We start from the raw sequence: 24,508 nt of genomic DNA, 5'->3' as shown, positions 1-24,508 counted from the left end.
GCTAGGTAATGAGATGCAACATCAGTGCATGGGAATGATGCAGTGGTGAAATTCAAATTTTTTTACTACCGGTATTGTGGGCGAGGCTTGGTGGGTATGGTGTGGCTTGGTGGGCGTGGCTTGGTGGGCATGGCAGGGGAAGGATACGACAAAATCTCCATTCCCACACTACTCCAGGGGAAGGATACTGCAAAATCCCCATTTCCTCCCCACTCCAGGAGAAGGATACTGCAAAATAAAGAGCCCGTAGTACAGTGGACTAAAGCACTGTTATTAACATCTGCTGCTTGCAATTACTGCAAGTTCAAATCTCACCAGGCTCAAGACTGACTCAGCCTTCCATCCTTTCAAAGGTAGGTGAAATGAGGACCCAGATTGTGGGGGCAATAAGCTGACTTTGTATAAATATACGAAAGTATGAAGGCTATTGCTTAACGCATTGTAAGCCGCCCTGAGTCTCTGGAGAAGGGCGGCATATAAATCAAATTAAAAAAAAAAAGGATCCCCATTCCCTCCCCACTCCTGGGGGAAGAATATTGCAAAATCCCCATTCCCACCCCTCTCTGGGACCAGCCAGAGGTGGTATTTGCCAGTTCTCCGAACTACTCAAAATTTCCACTACCGGTTCTCCATAACCTGTCAGAACCTGCTGGATTTCACCCCCGGAATGATGTTTAAGTTAACTCTGAACTACACACAGTTGGGTCTTAGCATACAGCTGTAATGGAGTCAGTCCATTACATTGTGTGTTGTAATGGTTGTAAAACGGTTCCTTTTTTTACAGCAGTCGTTAAATGAATTCAGTGGTCTTTAAGAGAACCAGTGGTTTTCTATAGGTGTGTTTTTGCCAAAAATCAGTGATTTCAGCAAAACCATTGTAAAACATGGTCATGTAAAAACATGATTATGGAATGCTACAAATGCAGCCATGTTTGCCAAGCTCCTGAAGTTCAGGCTTGTGAGTAAGGAAGGGCTTGACTCTCATAACACCTGTTTTTCATTTGTAACTGTGAATGGTTGCTAAGCAACTGTCATAAATCGAGGACTACCTGTAAATTTTCCATTATGCTAATTTCCTTCTGCTCTCTTCAATTAATTTAATTTTCTCTCTTGACCCGAAGAGGAAGCTCCGTCATAATTGAACGTTGATCTGAAACGAAAAGTTACAATATTCATTTGAAAAATATTTTAATGACTGTTTTAATGTTTGGTACAGTTAAGTAATTTCTTTGTGCCATTTCCCTTCACGCTAGTCATTTGTTAAACTGTAAAAAATTACTGGACTTTCTATTTTTAGAACTTTCTTTTGTTTCTTCTTCTACTATTAATGTTATAATTTGCTTTGCTTGAAATTAATGAATAGAAATTCTAGGGGCAAGATTGCTTACTATTCTTCCTAATAAAGCAGAAGGAAGCATAAGATCAGACAAAGCTCTGCTGGATTTTTCTTTTCCTCAGCTTGAAGAATTTTTTTAAGGGAAATTGCATACAAGGGAATTAACTGAACAAACGCATCAAAATTTAGAAATGGCACATGATTCTGTTAAAGCTAATACTGGACCCCACAGATTAATGACTCAAATCAGATTAAAGAATAACATAATAACAGAGTTGGAAGGGACCTTAGAGGTCTTCTAGTCCAACCTCCTGCACAAGCAGTAGACCCTATACCAGTGCTGGTGAACTTTTTCGGCACTGAGTGATGAAACGGGAATGTGTGCGCAGCGGGAGAGAGCACAAGAAACCAGAAGAGCAGTTCCCTGCATGCATGCACATGCCAGGAAGCTGGGCTTCCGGTTTCTAGCATGCACATGTGTGCCGGTTGCCTGGTCTTCCAGTTTCTGATGTGCATGTGTGTGTGAAAATCAGCTGGCCGGCACACATTCGCATGCCAGAAACCGGAAGCTCAGCTGCCCGGTGTGCGCATGCACACCAGGGAGCTGCCCTTCCAGTTTCCGGTGCTCACCCGTACGCGAAGACCAGCCGGCCAGCACATGTCCATGCTGGAACCTGGAAGAGCAATGGGCGATGGCTAGTGTGCCCAGAGAGATGGCTCTGTGTGCCACTTCCAGCATGTGTGCCTTAGGTTCGCCATCTTGGCCCTATACCATGTCAGACAAATGGCTGTCCAGTCTCTTCTTAATAGGCTCCAGTGATGGACCACAAATGATTACTGATGGCAAGCCATTACACTGGTTACACTGCCACCGACAATCTCCCATCGACCCGTGCGCTCCCACAGAGAGGGCCTCCTCGGGGTGCCATCAGCCAAACAGTGCAGGCTGGTGACCCCCAGGGGGAGGGCCTTCTCTGTGGGGGCACCTACCCTCTGGAATCAATTGCCTCCAGAGATAAGGAGAATCCAAGACCTCGGTGCCTTCCGCCGTGCCCTTAAAACCTTCCTTTTTCAGCAAGCCGGGCTGGCCTAATTTTTTAAGTGTTTTTAAGTGTTTTGTTTATTGTTTTTAATTAATGGGGCCAAATTTATATATGTATATTTTAACTGTATTTTAATATTTGTACTTGATGTTTTTACTTGGCTGTTCACCGCCCTGAGTCCTCAGGGAGAAGGGCGGTATACAAATTCAAAATAAAATAAAAATAAAAAAATAAAAATAAATTGTTCTCACTGTTAGGAAATTTCTCCTTAGTTCTAGGTTGCTTCTCTCCTTGATTAGTTTCCATCCATTGTTTCTTGTCTTGCCTTCTGGTGCTTTGGAAAACAGGTTGACCCCCTCTTCTTCATGGCGGCCCCTCAAATACTGGAACACTGCTTTGCACATTGCAAAGACACTGCAGAATTGCAGACTGCCTTTAGTTCTAAAGTCTCAGCAAGCAGAACTGAACAAAGAAGAAGCCACATTATAATTTGGTAAAAATAATTTAAAGTTCAATCTTTACCTGAGAATTAAAGTAAAGAAGTTTAGGAAAAGAAAAAGATTCATCTTGGACACAGACAAACTACTGGAAATTTAGTAAATCTACAGATCACTTTTTGGGTGGCACAAAGGAGAAAACTTTAGATAAAGCAATTTTATCTAATAGAAATAATGGTAAATTTCCTCAAAATCTCTTATTCTACATGTCACTACTGGATGTGTGGAGATCTAACCATCCCTCTAAGGGAAAGAGTATAATTTCTGTTCTCCAGCTTAATATACGGTAACTTGTTTGAGGATGGATTTATATTAGGTTTCTAATTTACTCTTAATTAATCTTGTACACAACTGCTCCTGATGCAGATGATAATTTGATAATTGTAAGACTAAACAGAAACATTTACAGATTGAAAAGTAGGATTCAATTAATTTTTGCTCTTATAAGAGAATTCCAACTGGAATAAACAGCTTCTTCCAAATCAAAGTCTCCTTATGTACAATATGTGATGCGAGTGAAATTTGTTTATCTCTCTGGCATCAATAGAAAGATAACTGTGCAAAAATAGAAGAATGTATTACTGAATGATCTGGAATAATTGTATTCAAGGGATGCTTAATCCAATCTCATATTTAGAACAAAAGATAAATGCAATATAAAATCGAGTAGATTTACCGGATGTAAATGAGAGATATGCAGTTATTAATCTGTATAACTGTATACAGATACACAGTTCTTAATCAAGAAGGCTGAATGCCTTAGATAGTTGGAAGCTTATGCAAATAAAATGAAAGATTTCCACCTTGATCTGTGTAATAATATTCTACATTCTAGACTTTAGTCACTTTATTAAGTTTTGTGAATTTCTCTCTCTCTGTCATTTCTATCTGTGATATTTTAGAAGTTTTAAACTTCTCTCAAAATATTGCAGTGTGGAATGCTTCCATTCATAACACCTATTCCATTTCTTATTTTCTAACAGTCATCCCCTATTTGTTGGGACTCTCTGAATAAGTTAAGTCCTGAGGGGCTGTTTTGGTAGATCCCCTCTGCCTCTGTTTAATGCCTTTTGAAGACTACTTGCCCATCTGTATATATTGCAGCACCCTTGAATACAGGTAGTCCTCGACGTGTGACACAATTGAGCCCCTCATTTCTGTTCCCGGGCAAGGCAGTTGTTAAGTGACTTTTGCCCGATTTTATGACCTTGCCACTATTGCTAAGTGAATTGTTGCAGTTGTTAAGTTGGTTCTTAAGAGAATCTGGCTTCCCCATTGACTTTGCTTCTCAGAAAGTCACAAAGGGTTATCACATCATCCCGGGACACTGCAACTGTCATAAATATGGATTGCCAAACATCTGAATTTTAATGGCATGACCGCAGGGATGTTGCAATGGTCGTAAATGTGGAAAATGCCCCAAAGTTACATTTTTCAGTGCCGTTGTAATTTTGAACAGTCATTAAACAAATTGCTGTACTGTAAGTCATGGATTACCAGTAAGGGGATACCTCTCTCTATTTAGTTATTGAAAGTTATCATGTCTGGAGACTCTGAGTAACTTATAGTCTTAAAGACAAAAGATTAGAAACAGAAACCAACTATAATCAATCATATACATCTTTCTGTGTGTGTAACTAAGCATATATAGTGGTACTCATTATTAATTGGTTCTGGGGAGGCGCGATGAGTACCAAAAATGATGAGTACCGAACAAATTTTCCCATAAGGAATAATGTCGTGATTCATAAGGCAGTCAACATTGAAAAAAAAATCTAGCTTCTGCCTCAAGCATCAAACAAATGATGACTACTGGGACAAAATTTTCATGTCAAAATGCACTGAGTACCAAATTCGATGAGTTTCAAAGCAGCTGAGTACCAAGGTACCACTGTATATTATTAAAATCAAAGCATACATATTAAAAACACTGAACAAATCAACCCAGAGTTCTCACTCGAAGCACAAATGACCAGGCTCTGATTATTCTACTTTGAACACATAAGGTGAAGATCTAGCTCTCTAGAGAAGGCTCTAAAGCTGGGAAAGAAAGAGAAGAAGATGGCCAGAAAGAGAAGAGGATGATCATCAATAAGGTGGATAGACTCAGTTACAGCAGCAATGAGTGCATGGTCAGAAGTGCTTAAAGGCAGATGAAGAGCAGATCATTATGGAGAAAATCTATTGATGTAGTTTAGGGTTGGGGAACTATGGCCCCTTTATGACTTGTGGACTTCAACTCCCAGAATTCCTGAGCCAGCCATAGTTGCCCACTCATGATACAGTTGCTAAGAGTCACTAATGACTTGATGGCACTTAATCTTCAACACACTTCATTATTTTGGAATTATGCATGTGTTATACTTTTAAATTTTTTCACAGTTCATTGTGAATACTTTATTTCTTCACAACCAGGATTCTCTCTCTCTCTCTCTCTCTCTCTCTCTCTCTCTCTCTCCCTCTCCCTCCCTCCCTCTCTCTCTCTCTCTCTCTCTCTCTCTCTCTGAATGTGGAGGCCACCACTTCAAATGACTTTAGAAGGAGATATCAGATGAAAGGAAGCCAATAATGGCTAATAATTAAAGGGCCATGCTTTGAATAGCAATCATATAAAGCTACAATATGAACAGGGCTGATGCTCTGATGATCAGTTTTTCCAAAGGTATCTGTTTGGCTTCTGTAAAAATCCTTTTGCTTTTCATCTAACTGAGTATGACTCTTATTTAAAGCTCGATAAGAAAGTTATACATTTTAATAACAAGTTTCCAATTTTCATCCCTTGTATAAACTTTGCTGCTTTAGTCTAATTCTAAATCAATATTGGAATCTTATTATATGTGATTTATCACCCAAAGTACACCAATGTCATCCACGTTGTCCTTGGTCAATAACCTGCCTAGCAACAAGGCATCCTGCATGAAAAAAGGAACTGTAGCATCAAGGCTCAATCACAGGAGATATTCCTTCTGCCCTAGTACCATGTTTGCCCGAAAATAAGACCCTGTCTTATATTTTTTTTGAACCCTGAAATATGCGCTTGGCCTTATTTTCGGGAAGGTCTTATTATTTTGGGGTGCGTAGAGCAAGACGGGGAACCTCTTGCCATCTTACCTGATTTCCAGCTCTGTCTCCCTAACCCTATCCAGACGAAATGGCGGGGACCAGCTGCACTTGCATTTAAATATTTTCAGGGAGGGCTTATTTTCGGGGGAGGGTTTATTTTCGGGGAAACATGGTAGGTGTCTTGCTGGTTCTTGCTGTAAACACCTAACTTATTAGGCAGTACTTCATCTGGTGTCCTCTTCCGAACTTGGCATATGAGAGAAAAAGGCCTGTGCTACTGTCTGATAAATTGAAAGGTTTAAAAAAAATGAAATAAATTATATAGGAGCTTTCCTGGCACTGCAGTGTTAAGGCATGTGGCTAGGGAAATCAGCCCTTTTTCTTTCTCATCATTTTTAGGAGGTAGGCAAATCTCCCAAGAGATCAATACAATCAAGCTTTATTTAAAAAAAAAAAGAGAAATGCAAGAATGCAGAAATCCCTTTTTAGTTTTTTAAGCAGTCACATGAAACCATTTCATAGCGAAGGATGTAAAGAACAGAGTTAGTCAAATCCCAGAGAACTACTTCAAAGAATCTTCCCTGGAAAAAATATTTAGAGGAAATTGTAAGATTTAAATGCAACTCTGCCCTGGAAAAGTGCCAGATTGTATAAAAAACAGAATTACTGAATTTGTATAGAGGACTTAAATACCAGAGACAACCTATACAACGTGAAACAAAATAATAAAAAAAAATCTTATGCAATATTTCTAACTAAAAGATATTCTATTTATCTTTTCAAAAGTTGCCATTTTCTGAAAGATATTTTGTTCTGCTTCAGCTATTCTTAAACTTTCCTTCCAGATCCTGGAGGATTCCTGTCGATTAATTCTGAAGCTATTGAAGAGATGGAACAGTTCTCATCTCTTTTTTTTTTTTCCAGTCTTGGCTCTGAACTACTTTTGACAAAAAGCATCCAAAGGGAAAACAAGTCTTTTATGTAATAGCAGAATTTAAAAGTTGGGAAAATTGGTATATGTAGACAAAAGTAACAAATGGGCTTGATAGTTCAGGGACAACGAACAAAATAAACAATGGCAGAAGAATTGGGGAAAAAAAATACTTAGGAATCTGCTGGCAGTGGTCAAAAAAGTCAAGATGGTAGGCATGATGATGTGATAGAAACTCCACCCATTTTTTGGGGGTTGGCACTTGTGTAGACATTCCTGGGTCTAAACTCTAAACTGTATTAAAACCAGAAAATACCTTTGAGAGTAAAAGTGTATTTCATTCCATTCCATTTTCCATTTCATATAATAATAGGTTGTCCTTTGGATTCGAAGAAGACACACTGTTGTGTAGTTTATCTGTGAACACCAAGGTGACCCTTCAGTCTGGAAGTGCAGAGACTAGCACAATGGACACTAGCACACTCGAAGTCCATTGTTACATAACTTTGGGTATTATTCTGTGACACCGCTCATGGTTTCCCATCAGTTTTTGGTGGTACTTGTCCCTGAAGTTGATTTTGGCTTCATAGCATAGGACTTACCCGTGGGTTCTGTCAGCAGCCACAGTTTCTAATTCTCTTGGTTGACTGTCACAGTGATGTAGGGCAGGGGTGAAATCCAGCAGGTTCTGACAGGTTCTGGAGAACTGGTAGCGGAAATTTTGAGTAGTTCGGAGAACTGGCAAATACCACCTCTGGCTGGCCCCAAAGTGGGGTGGGAATGGAGATTTTGCAATATCCTTCCCCCAGGAATGGGGAGGGAATGGGGATTTTACAGTATCCTTCCCCTGGAGTGGGGTGGGAATGAAGATTTTGCAGTATTTAATTAGAAACTTTTCCTCGCATTTCTTTTTCGGAATATTGCAAACAAGGAGGAGCCACGATTCATCTCCTCTAATTAAACCAGGGTAATTAGTCCCAGAGCCAAACATGGGATTAATAAATGCCCTGACATCCTTCCCCTGCCATGCCCACCAAGCCACGCCCACCAAGCCACACCATGCCCAGCAAGCCATGCCCACAGAACCGGTAGTAAAAAAAATTGGATTTCACCACTGATGTAGAGTTTTTTTCACAGCATCTTTGTAATGCTTGGGTGGGATGACCTCAAGGTCTTTCTTATTTCTAGTTCACCACAGAGCAACTGGTGAGGCATATGATGGTCATCCATTCTAATGACGTGTCCCACCCACCACATTTGAGCTCTGATAATCATGGACTCAATGCTGATGGACCCATGAATGTCAAGGAGACATGAATGGAGACACAATATTCCCAATGAATGCCAAGGATGGAGCGGATAGCATGCATATGAAATTTCTCCAGTCCTTTGATGAGTCATCATTAGGATTCACATCCATAAAGGAGAGAAGAAATAACTATAGATCTATAGACTTTCAGCTTTGTGACATGTGGAGGTTATGTTGACCGAACACTCTGGTATGCAGCAGCCCCGAAGCCTGGCTGGCCTTGCTGATGAGTCCATTTCTTTCTCCAAAGAGCCATCACTAAAGATGATACTTCACAAGTATTTGAAGCTGTTTACATTTGTCAGCTGGGTGTCATTAAAAAAAACCATTATTTTTGGTATTTGACATGGATTGGTAAAACCCTCAGTCTTGTTCAGGCTGATAGGCTGAAGAACATAGCAGCAACTGAGAATACATTTACTCCTATATTCCACTTTGGTAAAATTGCAGCAATTTTGGGAACAGCGATTTTTGATTTGGCTCTTGGGATCACATTTAAATATATGTATGAAATTTCAGGCTATAAATTGCGTCCCATCTTCTGGCACCAAGTCATTGCCATGTGTTACCTCAATTTCACTTTTAGAACAGAGGGTAATGCCATCTCCTTTGAATGGGAGCAGAGAATGTTGAGAGAGATGAAGTCTGATTTTATTCCTTCTGTTGCAATACCTAAAGCACTGAATGTTGGTGTGGTCTTCTGTCTAAAATGGCAGATGAAGAATTGAAAAAGCAAGATTAACTTGCCCAAACAAATCTTTATATTAGATGATAATGTCAAATCTCTGGTCTGTGTGGTGGTATAGAGCATTCCATATGATAATAAGTACCGTATTTTTCGGAGTATAAGGCGCACTGGAGTATAAGACGCACCTACCTTTTTTGGTTGTTGTTTTTTAAAGTTTTTTTTTATTTTTTAAACAAACACATATACAAACATGCAACGTATTTTCTTTGAACAGAGTATTTGGCTGGTTCACAAATCTAAACAGTGTTTAGTCATTTCAATTAAAGTTACAATTTCTATATTTCCTTTTTGCCATATTTATTCCTCATCTATTTTTTTTAAAAAACCAATATTACCCTTCATTCTCATCTCTAATCTTAATCACATTCAATTTTTCCCTTCTATTCTATATTATACCCCTTCCCATTGTCATCTATTTTTATATCCATCCTCACATTGGTTAATTATTTAATATTACAATCGTTTAATACAAATTCAACATTTTTATATAAATCAATTAGTTATATAACTGTCTTTTTTGTATACTAATCAATATGAACATGAATATTCAAATTATTTCCATGCAGTCCAATTTCTTACAAATCAATTAATTATATTTACCAATAATAATAAACCAAATAATTTCCCCCATATATTCCTCCAAACCACAACTTAACCATTTCTGCTTTCAACACAATATACAATTAATAGTATCTCAATTATTACAATTCCCTAGTTAAATAGAGCTTTTTTTCTTTTGTGTTTTAAAATCTTGAACTCTCCTCTTTTTGCCCTAAATTTCCCATTGTTTGCACCTAACTTTTTTGGTGAGGAAAAAGAAAAAGAAATCTCTCTCTGCCTCATTTTGCCAGGTTGCAGCAAAGCGCCTGCTTTACTTTCAGTTTCGTTTTTCAGCACAGCTAGGGAGAAAAAAATCTGCTCCAGCACTCTTTGAAGCAAGCAGCCAGAGCCCTTCGAAAAACAGCTGAGAGCAAATCAGCTGAGAGTCGGGAGGCCGATCTAATCAACTTGTGCTAATTAACCTATGATGAAGCTAAAAGGAGCTGTTTTTTCTTGCTGTTTGCTTGCAAGGAGGTAACTGCTGGGAGGCACAGGCCAAAGGGTGGGGGCCAGTGGGTGGGCAGGGCTACATTCAGTGTATAAGACGCACCTAAATTTTGACCCCCTTTTGGGGGGTAAAAAGGTGCGTCTTATACTCTGAAAAATACGGTATATGGAAATATATAGAAATGTTATGATGGCTTTTGATAGAATTGTTAAATCCTCGCACTTACGATGCGCACCCGATTGGCCAAGACGCATGGACTTGGCGGGAGAATCCTGACCTCCTATTGGTTACATAGTTTGACAGCTACAGTATAAATAGCTGTCAAACTCCCAAGTTGTTGTTCTGTTTTACTCGAGCCGTTCTTGTTACTGTTAGCTAATAAATCATTCCTGTTGAACCCAGCCTAGTCTCGCCTCAGTTAATGGACCCCGGGTCGCCCTACAGAGCAAGAATCATGTAGATGTTTAACCTAAACACCCTGTACTGTGACCCTGGAGTGGAGATGGTCGACTGAAAGCCAGTGGAATGCAAATAAACATAACTATTTATGGTACATTTTGATGCCATCAGGAAGGATACCAAAAACGTGAAAAAGAACAATAAGGTCAACTGAATACCCATTAAAGCATTCTGGAGGAAATGGCACTGAGTGATTACATTACCTCCTTATCTTTCTGTTATCTATCTGTTTCAATGTTGTTGGCAACATATATAGTGGGAGTGGACTTGCTTGGACCTCTTTCCTACAATATGCCAGCAGGCAGACCGTTGACATTCAGGGACTTTCCAATACGGGTATTTTTCAACCTACAGTTGCAATTGAGCCCAGAATTACAGTTCTTAGTCATTGTGGTTGTAAATCGAGGGATCATGTAATCAGAGCAGATTTTTTTGACATTTTTTGCTCTGCTTGTCCCGCGAATGTGCAGTTGTTAAGTGAATCCATTTTCTCTGATGTGTGTTTTTAGTCAGAAACTGGAAGTAAACTCCAGAAACTGGGGGAAAAAATGTTACAAAGCACAGTCACGGGATCATGGGATACTGCAAATGATCATGAAGATGAGTTGATTAAAGGGTTGTAAAAAAAGGGGAAAAAAAGAGTTCTTGTGGTACCAAATCTGGCTAAGGGACACCAGGACAGTCATTCTCTCTAAACCAGGGATGTCAAACTGGATTACTTTGAGGGCCGGATCAGCATTGTAGTTCTACGCAGGCCGGCGGGGTGGGGTGGGGGAGATGGGACGGATGCCTCCTGCAGCACCCCGCTGGCCAAAAATGGGCCGTGGGGGGGCCTCATGTGACCCCCTCCTCACAGCCTGTTTTGGCCATCAGAGGTACCGCAGGCTGGTCCTTTGATATTTCTAGGACAGCACAGTGGGCCAGAACTAAGCACCCTGCAGGCCGAATCCGGCCTTTGGGCCTTGAGTTTGACACTCCTGCTCTAAACTTAGGAAAAAGATACTGGCAAGCCATTTTAGAAAAATGTTGAAAATTCCATGGACCAATTCTTTAGCCACCATGAGTTCAGGGCATCTTCAAAAGATAGTTTTCACAACTATGAAAACATCTGCAATTCTTCCAGTTTGAATTATTTTTGATTATGCACCCTCAAATTAATGTCAACTCTTGGTGATGATATCTTCACCATGACAAAAGTTCCCTACTTGTTCTTTCTTTTACTTCCAATAATGTACCCATCGCTCCTGTAACCATAGCCATCTCCGATGCAGCTGCTTGCCATCTTCTCTTTCCTTCCACCTTTCCCATTATTAGAGGCTTTTCCAGAGGTTTTCACATAATGTGTCTGAAAGAGAATAATTTGAGCCTGCTCATTTGTGCCTCTAGTGAGAACTTGGAGTTGATTTGTTCAGTGATACATTGATTTGTTTTCATGGGAGTTCCCAATATTCTCAGAAGGCCTGCCCAATACCAAAGTTCAAAAACATTTATTCTGTTCCTACACTGCTTTTTCAAAGCCCAATTCTGACTTCAACAGTATCATAGGAAATTTACTTGTACTGTTCTGATCTTTGTAGGTATAGGCCAGGGGTGAAATGCTACCAGTTCAGACCGGTTCAGGTGAACCAGTTGTAAAAAATGCTACTGGTTCAGGTGAACTGTATTTCCGATGATCAGCTGGGTGACAATCAGCTGTGACGTGCGATTTATATTAAGCTAGAATGGTTGGATTTCCTGTTTTCTAGCTAATTTAAATCACGTGGTACAGCGGATCCCCTTCCTCGCTGTTCTACTTACCTTTGCAGACTCGGAAGGCTTCAAAATGTTTCTTTTTTAGTGCTGTGTTGGCGTGCCTCAAGCATGCATGCATGCACGCGCGAAGCGCACGCTTGGTAGCAGACTCACAGAACCGGTAGCAGACTTCAGAGGATTTCACTCCTGGTATAGACACATCATGGCATCTGAATATCTTCTCAAGCCCTTTATGGCTGCTCTACCAAGGGTGGTCTGCAGCATATTTTATGACTGCTTGATCCTTTACCGTTGATGGTTGATCCCAAAAGGCAGAAGCTATCCGTTATCTAAAAATATACAACTTGTTCTGTCCCCAACCACACGCACACACACCAACAGACGTTCAAGAGTTAAAGACCAAACCAGTCGGCAAAATCCTTTTCCTTATGATAACGGAACTTGGCAACAACCTAGTGGCTGCCTGCCAAGAGTTTATTATTTACAAAGAGGAGAGATAACTTCTCCCCACTTCTGATACATCAAAAGATGTAGGTAAATGAACCCAAAATCTATGTAGATACCTATTTTTCTTTATTATCTTTCTCCCACTATAATTAAAAATAGGAATATTTCCCGAAGTCAAAAAAACTTTGATTTGAATGATTGTAAGAGTTAATTTGCATTTTTATTGATTGTCCATCCTGTCCAATTGCAGAACTTAATCTGGAAGGGAATTATATTCATCACCTGCCAGAAGAGGTCCGAACCCTGTTACATCTGAAAATTATCAACCTATCCAGGAACAAATTTCATACTTTTCCTGACCAGCTGACTTCTTTGCAAGCTCTTGAGACGATCAACCTTGAAGAGAATGAGATTACAGGTAATATATGTGTGTGTGTGTGTGTGTGTGTCTGTGCATTCAAGTGTCTCTTTGTTCAAACAGAATGCTAGATAGATTTTTGCCCTCAATGTTTAACGTTGTCTTAACGTTTGTAGTTTTTTCTTTGCAGGCAGCTATTGCTTGATTTCATTTCACTATGCACATTCCAAAACTTATACCAAGGTTACGGTTTTCACACATAATATGATAGATTTTTATCTCATGATACTGCTATTTAGAAGTGCAATCTCCCCTGGTGTGCCTCACTGTGCTAATCTTGTCAGAGCGTGGAAACTAAGCCTTGGCAGTTGTAGTTACTACTTTAACTGGAGACCGTTTAGGAAATCCAAGAATATTGGCTAATCTGGGAAGACAAAACAGTAGGAATTTTCTTAATATGGTACAAAGCACAGACACAAAGACTGTGTTTGTTTTTTTCACACAACACTATTTTATTGTTCAAAATTAAATTCCCATTTTTTATTTCTAAACTTAAAGCAAATTCTGTGCTTGTTTTCTCCACATAGCTTATTTTATTTTTGTGTCTATTTCCCCACATAGCTTATTCTATCTTTGTATTACTATATATAAATTCACAAGTAAACTTACTTATGAGCCATGGTAATGCAGTGCTGCAGGCTACTTTTGCTGCCTGCAGACTGCCTACAATTTGACAGTTCAAATCCCACCAGGCTCACGGTTGACTCAGCCTTCTATCCTTCCGAGGTGGGTAAAAATGAGGACCCAAATTGTTGGGGGCAATATGCTGAGGCTGTAAACCACTTAGAGGGGGCTGGAAAGCACTATAAAGCGGTATATACTGTAAGTCTAAGTGCTATTGCCATTTGTAAATAAATTTACAATTATTTCTATTCTTATTTAATCTATACAATTCTACCTCTGTGTTCTATTTCTGCGTTCCAATTCCTAGGTTTGTAGCACTTATGTGAGGGTGAAGGAGGTTCATTCTCTAAATTTGTGGGTTGGTTTTCGAACGTTTTGTTACCAGGCTAGGTAACATCTTCAGCGGAGTTTAGGGGATGTCAGTGTCAGTGTTCCCCTGTTGATAAGGGCTTCAGGTGTGGGTATGTCAGGTGAGGGTCTTGTGATGGATCAGGTATGGGTGTGTCAAGTGTCAAGTGAGAGTCTTTTGACAGGTCTTGTGATGGGGAAGTTACATCAGGTCAAGGTTTTTGGGAGGTGAACTGCTGGTGGTAGGGAATTGTGTGGGTTGGTTGAGGGTTGGTGCTGCTTCTGGTTGGCTGTGTGGTTGAATTGGATTCTGAGGGCTTCGTAGGTTGGTTGTAGGTCAATGTATCTGTTGATGGAATTGCTTGTGGAGTGCCAGGCTTCCATGAATTTATGAGCATGGCGGGTGGTAGAGTGGCTGATGATTTTGTGTTGCTCCAATCAAACTGGTGCTGTTTGGTGTCGGGGTGGGTAGAGATTAAGGATTTGGGATCATCATTATAAGTGAAATAATGATTGAGATACTGACAAAGGCAACCCAGGTGGATAAGGATGAACTGTGAAACGGAATGGATGAAATATATAGGGTGTACACGAACTACGCAAGAAGAAACAAATTACCCAAAGAAATTCACATAAGATTCACGAAAAAATCTATTAAGGAAGAGATCTACAGGAAGATGAGGGAAGAGACAATCATGCATAAGGGAAGAGAAATCATAACTCTCAAACAAATACCAAGAAGAACGAGAGATCAAAGAAGAAATTATAATTTCCTGACCACCCAGCTAAATAAATTTAAAATAAAATTCCGCTGGCTACTACCGGAAGGCCTACTTATCTCCTGGGATGAAAGAAAGTACAAGATTGATAATCTGGAAAAGGCTCAAGAATTCTTTGACCAGCACTTTACAATGGAAGAAGAACAGGAGACAAGGAGAGAAGCGGAACCCGGGACACGGCGGATGGAGAAGGAAGAAAAAGATCAGGAAGAGGCAAAAAGATTGGAGAGAGAAAGAATGGAGAGAGAGGGAGCGAGGGAAAAGACTCAAAGAGTTACCAGAAACACAACAAAGTTGAAAATCACAAATAGATAAACTCGATAGAGATGGAAGGAGAAATAAAAATTATATCAATTAATATAAATGGACTCAACTCCCCAAGGAAAAGGAAATATATATTTACGAAATTGCAAAAATTGGACTTAGATGTGATAACTTTACAAGAAGTACACATTAAAAGACAGCAACAAATATTGTTGGAGAATCAAAAATTAGGAAAATTATTCACATCCCTAGGAGATAATAAGAAGAGAGGAGTGGCAACTTATGTCAAAAACCATTTAAAAGCTAAACAGATATATACAGATTCGGAAGGACGTATTTTAATAACTGAAATACAAACAGAAACAAGGAAAATATTGCTAGCTTCTATCTATGCACCTAATGGAAACCAGAGAGAATTTTACAAGAAACTACATGATACAATTAAAGATTTGGAGTACAAAAATATCTGTGTTGTCGGAGACTTCAATGCAATCGTGAATATACAAGATGACTATCGGAGTAATAAACAAAGTAAGACTCGAAAAAGAATCTTACCGGATACATTTAAGGATATGACTGAAGAATTGCAATTACATGATGGATGGAGAGAGGCCAACAAACAAACCAAACAATATACCTTCTACTCAAACCCACACCAGTCATGGTCTCGGATTGACATGGCCTGGATGACGCCAGACCTCAGGAAGGATCTACAAGACATCGAAATTATACCGAATACATGGGCCGACCATAATCCTATAAAAATAACATGGAGAGGACAGCGAAAGCAGAAGAGGTGGATGATGGACACCGGAATAATAAAAGATAGAGATTATGTGCAGATGATGGAGAACGAACTTAGAATATTTTATCAAATAAACACAAAGGAGCAGACTTCAGTACAGAATCTGTGGGACACTACTAAGGCCTATATAAGAGGCCTCACAATAGCATACACAGCAAAAAAAATAAAGATAAACAACAAAAGAGGAAAAAATTAATGAAAGAACTCAACATATATGAGTCACAATTACAGAAACAGCCTGACGACAAAACAACAAGGGAAAAATTGAATCGTACTAAACATGAGTTGAACTTAATTTCACAAGCAGAAATCGCACAGAAAATGAAAATGGTCAAGCAGAAATACTTTGAATATGCAAACAAAACAGGTCGCTGGCTGGCATACAGACTGAAGAAAGAGAGGGAAAAAAGAATAATATACCAATTGCAGGATGAAACAGGACAACTATATAGTATGAATTTAGATAAAAAACGTATAGTAAGGGAATTCTATCAAAACCTCTACACACAAGAAGGGACTCAAGATCAAGATATTATGGAATACCTACAAAAAGCAAATATCCAGAAATTAGAGGAATCCCACAGAGAAATACTGAATAAACCAATAACAATGATGGAGTTGATGGAAGCCCGAAAGAAACAGAAGAACAACAAAGTCCCAGGTCCGGATGGAATTCCAACGGAATTTTATAAAAACTGCCAGTCTGCAATAGACGAACTACTACTACAAGTTCTCAATGAGGCACTGCTGGAAGCAGAAACACCTAAATCTTGGGCCAAAACAATTATCTCACTCATCCCCAAAGAAGATACGGATCCGACTAAAGTCCAAAATTATAGACCCATCTCGCTGTTAAATGTAGATTATAAACTATTCACGACAATTATAGCACAGAGGCTGAAAACAATTATACATAATTATATACACCCCGACCAAAATGGTTTTGTCCCAAGGAGACAAATAAAAAACAACATGAGGACAATAATAAACGTTCTCGAATACTACGAGCAAAACATCAATAATCAGGTAGCGCTAATCTTTCTCGACGCGCAAAAGGCGTTCGACAATTTGAACTGGAAATTCCTTATAGCACAACTGCAGATTATGAATTTCGGCGACAAATTCCTGAAAATGATTAAGAAAATATATTCTTCCCAGACAGCGAGAATTATAATTAATGGAGATATGACCGAAAAAATAAGCATCCAAAAGGGGGTAAGACAAGGATGCCCGATATCGCCTCTACTGTTTATAATCTCACTGGAAGTCCTTCTAAAGGAAGTAAGAAAGGAAGAAGAAATAAAAGGACTGAAGATAAGGAATGAGGAGTATAAACTACAGGCTTTCGCGGATGATGTGGTCTTCATAGTGGAACAACCGGAAGTAGCGGGAGTCAAATTATTAGAGAAGATAGAGGAGTATGGCAAAGTGGCGGGGCTTAAGATCAATAAACAAAAAACCAAAGTCTTGACCAAAAATATGACAATGACACAAGAGGAAAAATTAGAAGAAGAATTAGGAATGCAAATTGCGAAGAAAGTAAAATATTTGGGAATTTGGCTTACTACAAAAGCAACAACTATTAGAGAGGACAATTACATTAAATTGATGAAGCAAATTAGAAAAGACTTGGAAAGATGGAATAAGGTACAACTATCATTTCTTGGCAGAATAGCGTCTGTAAAGATGAACATATTACCAAGACTCCTATATCTTTTCCAAGTGATACCAATTGGTCCGGGAAAAGATTTCTTTAAGGATCTCAATAAGACAATAATGAAATACATCTGGCAAGGAAAGAAAGCTAGAATTAAAATAATATGCTTACAGGACACAAAGGAGAAGGGAGGCCTAGGTCTACCAGACTGGGAGTTATATTACAAGGCGGCGGCGTTGAATTGGATCAGAGAATGGATAGATCTATCAAATAGGAGAACGCTATACTTGGAGGGATTTGATCTGAGTCGAGGTTGGCATGCCTTTCTGTGGGAAGGCACAGACAAGCAACATCCGTACTTCCAGAGACATGTAATAAGAGGTGCACTATATAAAACATGGCAAGATATCAGAAGGCAACACTATAGTAAAATCCCACGATGGTTGTCGCCTATGGAGGCGCTAATTTATCCAAACACTATAGAAATAGGAAAGATGCGGAAATATCAAGAATTGTTGAGTAGTGGGGGAGACCTACTTACGAGACAAGAACTGGAAAGACGAGGCATTATGATTGATTGGTGGCCATATCTTCAAATTGAGTCAAAATATATAGCAGACTGTTATATGTCCAAGCTGTATGTCCAAGAAAGGGGGACTTGGTGGCTCAGTGGCTAAGACGCTGAGCTTGTTGATCGAAAGGTCGGCAGTTCAGCGGTTCGAATCCCTAGTGCCGCGTAACGGGGTGAGCTCCCGTTACTTGTCCCAGCTTCTGCCAACCTAGCAGTTCGAAAGCACGTAAAAAAATGCAAGTAGAAAAATAGGGACCACCTTTGGTGGAAGGGTAACAGCGTTCCGTACACCTTTGGTGTTTAGTCATGCCGGCCACATGACCACGGAGACGTCTTTGGACAGCGCTGGCTCTTCGGCTTTGAAACGTTGATGAGCACCGCCCCCTAGAGTCGGGAATGACTAGCACATATGTGTGAGGGGAACCTTTATCTTTACCTTATGTCCAAGAGAGAGAGAGGGTGAGAGGGCAAGGGAGAGAGAGAGAGACGAGGGAGTGAATGAATATCCTACGTCTACATCAGCCAAGGAGTTAGCCATTCTGAAAGAATACTTGGATATTAATTTAAGGAAGAGATTTATCAGACCACTGAAATCCCCAGCATCAGCACCAACCTTTCTTGTACCAGAGAAACCAGAACCTCAGGTGGCTTTGGCCCAGAGACCAAGATTGCCATGTGCACAGCCCATGATTGCAAGGACCTCAACAAGGTCATGATCTGGAATCATAACCCACTTCCATTAATATCAGCTTTGTTAGCTAGCTTGCAAGAGACCAATATATTTGCAAAACTAAACTTTAGCATATAATCCAGGGGTGGGCAATTAGTTTTCCCAAGGGACCACATGAGCAACGGACTGTTGTGGAGAGCTGCCACTGCCACCCTAGCTGCTGCCCTGTTCTCTGTCACTGCCATCCTGCCCACTGTGCCGACGTTGCATGCCCCCCTGCCCTCTGTTGATGTTGTCCTACCTCCTCTGCTGATGCCATATCCTTGTTGCCAACACCCCATCCTCACCTCCGATGCCCCTGATACTGCAGGCTAGACTGGGATCACCTCGGGCCAAGGACTGTAAAATGCCCAGGTCTGATAGGATCTCATTTGAGTGAAAGACACGGTACCTACCTATTTTGTTTGCTGTCCATCTCGGCTAAAGGATACTGGATGGCTTACAAACATTAAAATAAATAAATTAAAACATTGAAGCATGTAAATGTTTTAAATGAATAAATAATAAAGCAAGCGTTTTTTTCCCCAAACGTTAGCAGTATACCTAAAGTTAAAACAGAGATGTTTGCACCTATTTTACCGTTTACAGATGATTCTCGTGATAAGCACTCTGCTATGCAATCATTTCAGAGACCAAGGGAATTTGCTTGAAATCCGTTTCTCCTGAGTGTTTGCAATAGCCCATTAAATATTGATAGATTTTATATTAGCAACCTGTCTGTACATTTTATATCTGGGTTGACTCACTTTTGGGATTTGGTATTGTTCTACGCCACTCCCCTCCCAAATTATTATTTTATTGCTTTCATTTTATTAGTTTATTGCTTTTTATTTTTTAAGACTGATTCTCTGTGATAATTTAATCTCTCTCTTGCAGCAAAACAAGCAGGAGGGAAATTCTGCTAGGCTATTAATAGGAACACATTTTCCCCCCGTTAATAACGTATTAAGATGTGGCTGATTGCTGTGTGCTGATTTTCCCTCTTCTGTTTGCTTGGTGTTTTTCCTCTTAGTTTCTGAACCTAGGCATAACTTTAGTGTGATAAACTGAATGTGCTGAAGTTTCTGAAAGTTAGACAGTAGTGACAGCCAATTAATTCACATAGAAAAGGGGGAAAAGAGACTTGTCACTAACTTTGACAGATCGCAGCTTCAAAATGTTTTATCTCTAGGTGAAAAAAGTAAAGGAAGGCAAAGCTGTTGATATTCATGTTTAATATCTCCAGGTGACAGTGGGGCATAACTAGGTAAAAGTGAACGCACGCATGCACAATGAACACGTTTCCTTGCTCCGATAGTTTGGTAAGCAACAATGCACAGACAGTCCTTGACTTACAATCATTTGGTTAATGACCATTCAAAGCACTGAAAAAACTGACTTATGACCGGTCCTTGCACTTACAACCATCCCAGCAGCCCCATGGTCACATGATCAAAATTTGCACTACATTTATGAGGGCTGCAACATCCCGAGGTCACATGATTTGTGACCGTCCCAGCTGGCTTCCAACAAGCAAATCGATGGGGAAAGTTAGATTCATTTAATGACCACGTGATTCTTTTAACAACCATGACCAAGTTCGGCCCAGCTGAGTTAACCGCTGCCTTGCTCAGCCATGGAAATTCTGGTCCCAATTGTGGTTGAGGACTACCTGTAGATGCAGCTGTGAACTCATTCGTGAATTCAGTGGGTAGCTTTTACTCTTGGTTGTCCCTGTGATATAGAACAATTTTCATCACTTGGTGTTCTGGGACTGTATTTTGGGATTGAAACTCAACAGCAGCAATCGTTGCCCTTACACAGAGGGCACCAACTCAGAGCTCCATTGTATGCAGTTGCAGCAATGTCCTAGGCCAGGGGTGTCAAACTCACTGCGTCATGGCATCATGTAACGTATCGTAACTTTTCTTCCCTTCGCTAAAATGGGGATGGGCATGGCCAGTGTGTGACACATTCCTGTCCTAGACTATGGACAAAAAGAGGAGTGGCATACATGTTATGTACCATCCTGGCTGTGAATGTCTTTTTCTTGCTGTCTTTTGTTCTTTAAAACTACGTTAAACTGTTAAGTCCAGGACACCACACCGGGATTGTCCTGTACCACTCGTGCCAGCAGAGGAGGCATGCTGTGGGTCCCGTCAGCCCGATTATTCCGGCTGGCGGGGTCCAGGTGGAGGGCCTCCTATGCTGTTGCTCCTGCCCTCTGGAACATCTTGCCCCACAATGTGAGGTTGGCCCAACCCTCCTATCTTTTCATGAGGGCCTAAAGACCTGGGTCAGCTGGGGCCCCATTGGGGGAACAGCGCAATGGAGATGGTTGGTTGAGTAATAACAGATCCCATTTCCCTCCATTCCGCCTCCGCCATCTCTACTTGTCCTTAGTTTTAATGTCTACTTTTAACTTTTTATGTTTTAATTGTATAATAGTAACTTTAAGCCACCTAGAGTATCAAACTCGATCTCATTGAGGGTCGCATCAGAGTTGTGTTTGACCTCATGGGGCTGGAGTGGGCATGGCCAGGATGGGCGTGGTGGGGCATCTGTGCAGCCCAAGCACTCTGCCAGAGAAAACAGGCTCCCGAGCTCCGTTTTTGGCTGCAATGGCCTTCAGCAACCCTCTGCCAGTGAAAATGGAGCTCAGGAGGGCTGCATGCAGCTCTCCTGAGTTATGTTTTTGTTGGCAGAGGCATTGCGGGCCAGTCCTTCACTGTTTCCAGGGTGGCCCCACGGGCCAGATCTAAACACGCCGTGGGCCAAATCCAGCCTCCGGGCCTTGAGTTTGACACCCCTGAGTTATCCTATAGCAGGGCTGTCAAACTCAGGGCCCATGGACCGGATGCGTCACACACTGGCTCTGCCCATGCCCAGTTTAGTGAAGGGGGGGGAAAGTCCCAATAGGTCACATGACAACGCTGTGACGATTGTGAGTTTTACAACCCTGCCCTATAGTAATATGGGTGGCCTATAAATTATATAGATACAGTATAAATAATAAATAAAGAAATATCTCTCTAGGATTTATTTCCCATGCTGCTGTTACTTCCCTTTTCCAATTTGGAAAATTACTTTCTTTTTCTTCTTTATTTCAGCTTGCCTCTGAGTTAAACTATAGAGGGAACTGGGGAAAGATCTGGAATGGCAGAGTCGCTTTTTAAACATTAAGCCAAGAAACAAATGGACTTTTAAAAAATAACTTAAAATAATGGTTTATGAATAGGTTCAAATTATGCTGCACTCTATCTGTAGTGAATCAATAGTTGTTTACCCTGACTACAAATTTAGCCCTAATGTATTCCACAGGTAAATGGACAGTTTCCTAAGCAACCCTCAAACATGTATTTCCACCAACAACTTCCATATCTCTCTTTCTTTGCAATTGTAATAGTATGTAGGATTGATATTTGGAGACAGGAGAAAGAATGGGGAACAGTCAAATAAAAGGCACAGCTGAGCCCGTAGAAGGAATGGAGGTCTGACAAATATTTTGGAAGGGAACCTGTCTTGTTTTTTGCCTGTGGACACTCTCTTGTTTTTCCTTTTGGTTCTCTCTCTGTTTTATCTCTTTTCTTTTGTCTATGGCAGGGGTGTCAAACTCAATTTCATTGAGGGCCGCATCAGGGCTATAGTTGACCTCAGGGGGTGGGTGGGCTGACTAGGTGGGCGTGGCCAACTGGGTGGGCATGGCCAGCTTGATGCCACTCCCCAAACTGCTGGAATGTTTCCTCTTCACATTGGGTAGATGGGGCCGAAGTAACACTGGCCCGATCTTTCCTCTTTGCATTGGGTAGACCAGGATAGCCCCACAGGCCAGATCCGACCAACCACAGGCCTTGAGTTTGACATACCCGGGTCTATGGAGACAAGTGAGAGGCAATGTTCTTGAGACTTGAAAGAGTCTTATCAGTGTAACCTTAGAATAAAAGTAGCATGGTATGCCTCTTGTATGGTTGACCTCACGAGGCTAGAAGTGTAAACGTCTCAGAAATATAAACTGGAAATAGATATCCTGCTCTGACATGTTTTTCTTGGCAGTTCCATCACCCAAGCAACACAGTGAGAAAGTGGATTTCTAAGGAAGGAAGCTAATTAGGTTTAAAGATTGAGTACTATGGTTCTTGGAGGCTTAACTGATATTGTTCCATAAAAGTTGCCGTAAACAGAAATGGATTAACTTTGTTGACTCAGTTTTTATATAACTTTTATTGACCAGAAAACGAAATGTAGAACAAATTTCATGTGGATTTAAATAATCCTAAACACTAGTTGTACTTACATTGCTCATCTGGAGGTCTGGTTATGTTAAAGAAAAAGAAAAGGTTTTTGTTTTGCCACACAGTTGCTGGTGTTGGTTTTTCTGCTCTTCTTTTTAGGGGCCTGCTGTTTGTAGGTCTTTGTCTTGTCATCTTCTAGAATCTTCCAGGAGTATCATTTCTAAAAAGACACACAACGATTGTATTGTGCCCATGCAAGCTTTCTTACAAGTTGACCCAGGGGTGAAATCCAGCAGGATCTGACAGGTTCTGGAGAACCGGTAGCGGAAATTTTGAGTAGTTCAAAAACCAGTAGCGGAAATTTTGAGTAGTTTGGAGAACCGGCAAATTTAATTTAATTTAATTTAATATTTAAATTTATATACCGCCCTTCTCCCGAAGGACTCAGGGCGGTGAACAGCCATAGATAAAAAACATAGAATACAAAATTTAAAAACAATTTAGAAATATATTAAACAATTTGGCCCGACAGTTAAAATCTCCCATTTAAAATTCAAATTAAAATTACACCATTGGAGAGTTAGGCCAGCCCGGCTTGATGAAATAAAGAAGTTTTGAGGGCCCAACGGAAAGTACGTAGATCCGGAATTGTCCGTATCTCTGGGGGGAGCTCGTTCCAGAAGGCAGGTGCTCCCACAGAGAAAGCTCTCCCCCTGGGGGCCGCCAGTCGACATTGTTTGGCCGACGGCACCCGGAGGAGCCCCTCTCTGTGGGAGCGTACTGGCCGGTGGGAGGCTCTCTGCCACCTCTGGCTGGCCCCAGAGTGGGGTGAGAATGGAGATTTTGCAAAATCCTTCCCCTGGAGTGGGGCGGGAATGGAGAGTTTGCAGTATCCTTCCCCTGCCACGGCCACCAAGCCACACCCACAGAACTGGTAGTAAAAAAATTTGGATTTCACCACTGGGTTGACCCATGTGTTTGTTGACAAGTTTCCAGGTTCTACCAGTCAGTCTAGTTCTGGAAATGTTCTGGAAATGAAGAAATGAAAGGTACAGACTTCAATGGAGAGTTAGGACTGCAGAAAAACCAACTGCAATCAGCCTGCCTTTCATTGAGGACCTATATACTGCATGAACCTGAAAGGGGGCTGAGAAAATATCTATAGACCCCCTCACATTCTGGACATAAGCTGTTTTAATTTCTCCCCTCAGGATGCCGCTATAGAGCATCGCATGCCAAAACAACTAGATACAAAGATAGTTTCTTCCCCCATGCCATCACTTTGCTAGATGTTTACCCTGAAGATATTTACCCATGTAATAGGGCTGTATGGTTATTATACTTGTCATTCTATTCTGTTCTGTTCTGTTCTGTTCTGTTCTGTTCTGTTCTGTTCTGTTCTATTCTATTCTGCTATGCTATGCTATGCTATGCTATGCTATGCTATGCTATGCTATGCTATGCTATG

General features: G+C 40.6%; 1 protein-coding gene across 4 annotated transcripts in view; it reads left to right on the top strand.

Moving 5' to 3' along the window:
- The window catches only part of LRRC20 (leucine rich repeat containing 20), a 109,838-nt gene that overhangs the window by 38,175 nt on the left and 47,155 nt on the right, over positions 1-24,508 (top strand). For all 4 annotated transcript variants that reach the window (XM_070945271.1, XM_070945270.1, XM_070945268.1 and 1 more), the window contains one exon: positions 12,884-13,051. In XM_070945271.1, the coding sequence (XP_070801372.1) occupies positions 12,884-13,051 (168 nt within the window). The remainder of the gene's footprint in view (positions 1-12,883; positions 13,052-24,508) is intronic.

Source organism: Pituophis catenifer, unplaced genomic scaffold (assembly GCF_029215685.1).
Source record: "Pituophis catenifer annectens isolate HBS135680 unplaced genomic scaffold, rPitCat1.0.hap2 SCAF_6, whole genome shotgun sequence".
NCBI classification, from domain to species: domain Eukaryota; kingdom Metazoa; phylum Chordata; class Lepidosauria; order Squamata; family Colubridae; genus Pituophis; species Pituophis catenifer.
The sequence above is the reverse complement of the archived record's forward strand: the minus strand, read 5'-3'. Positions and strand labels throughout refer to the sequence as shown.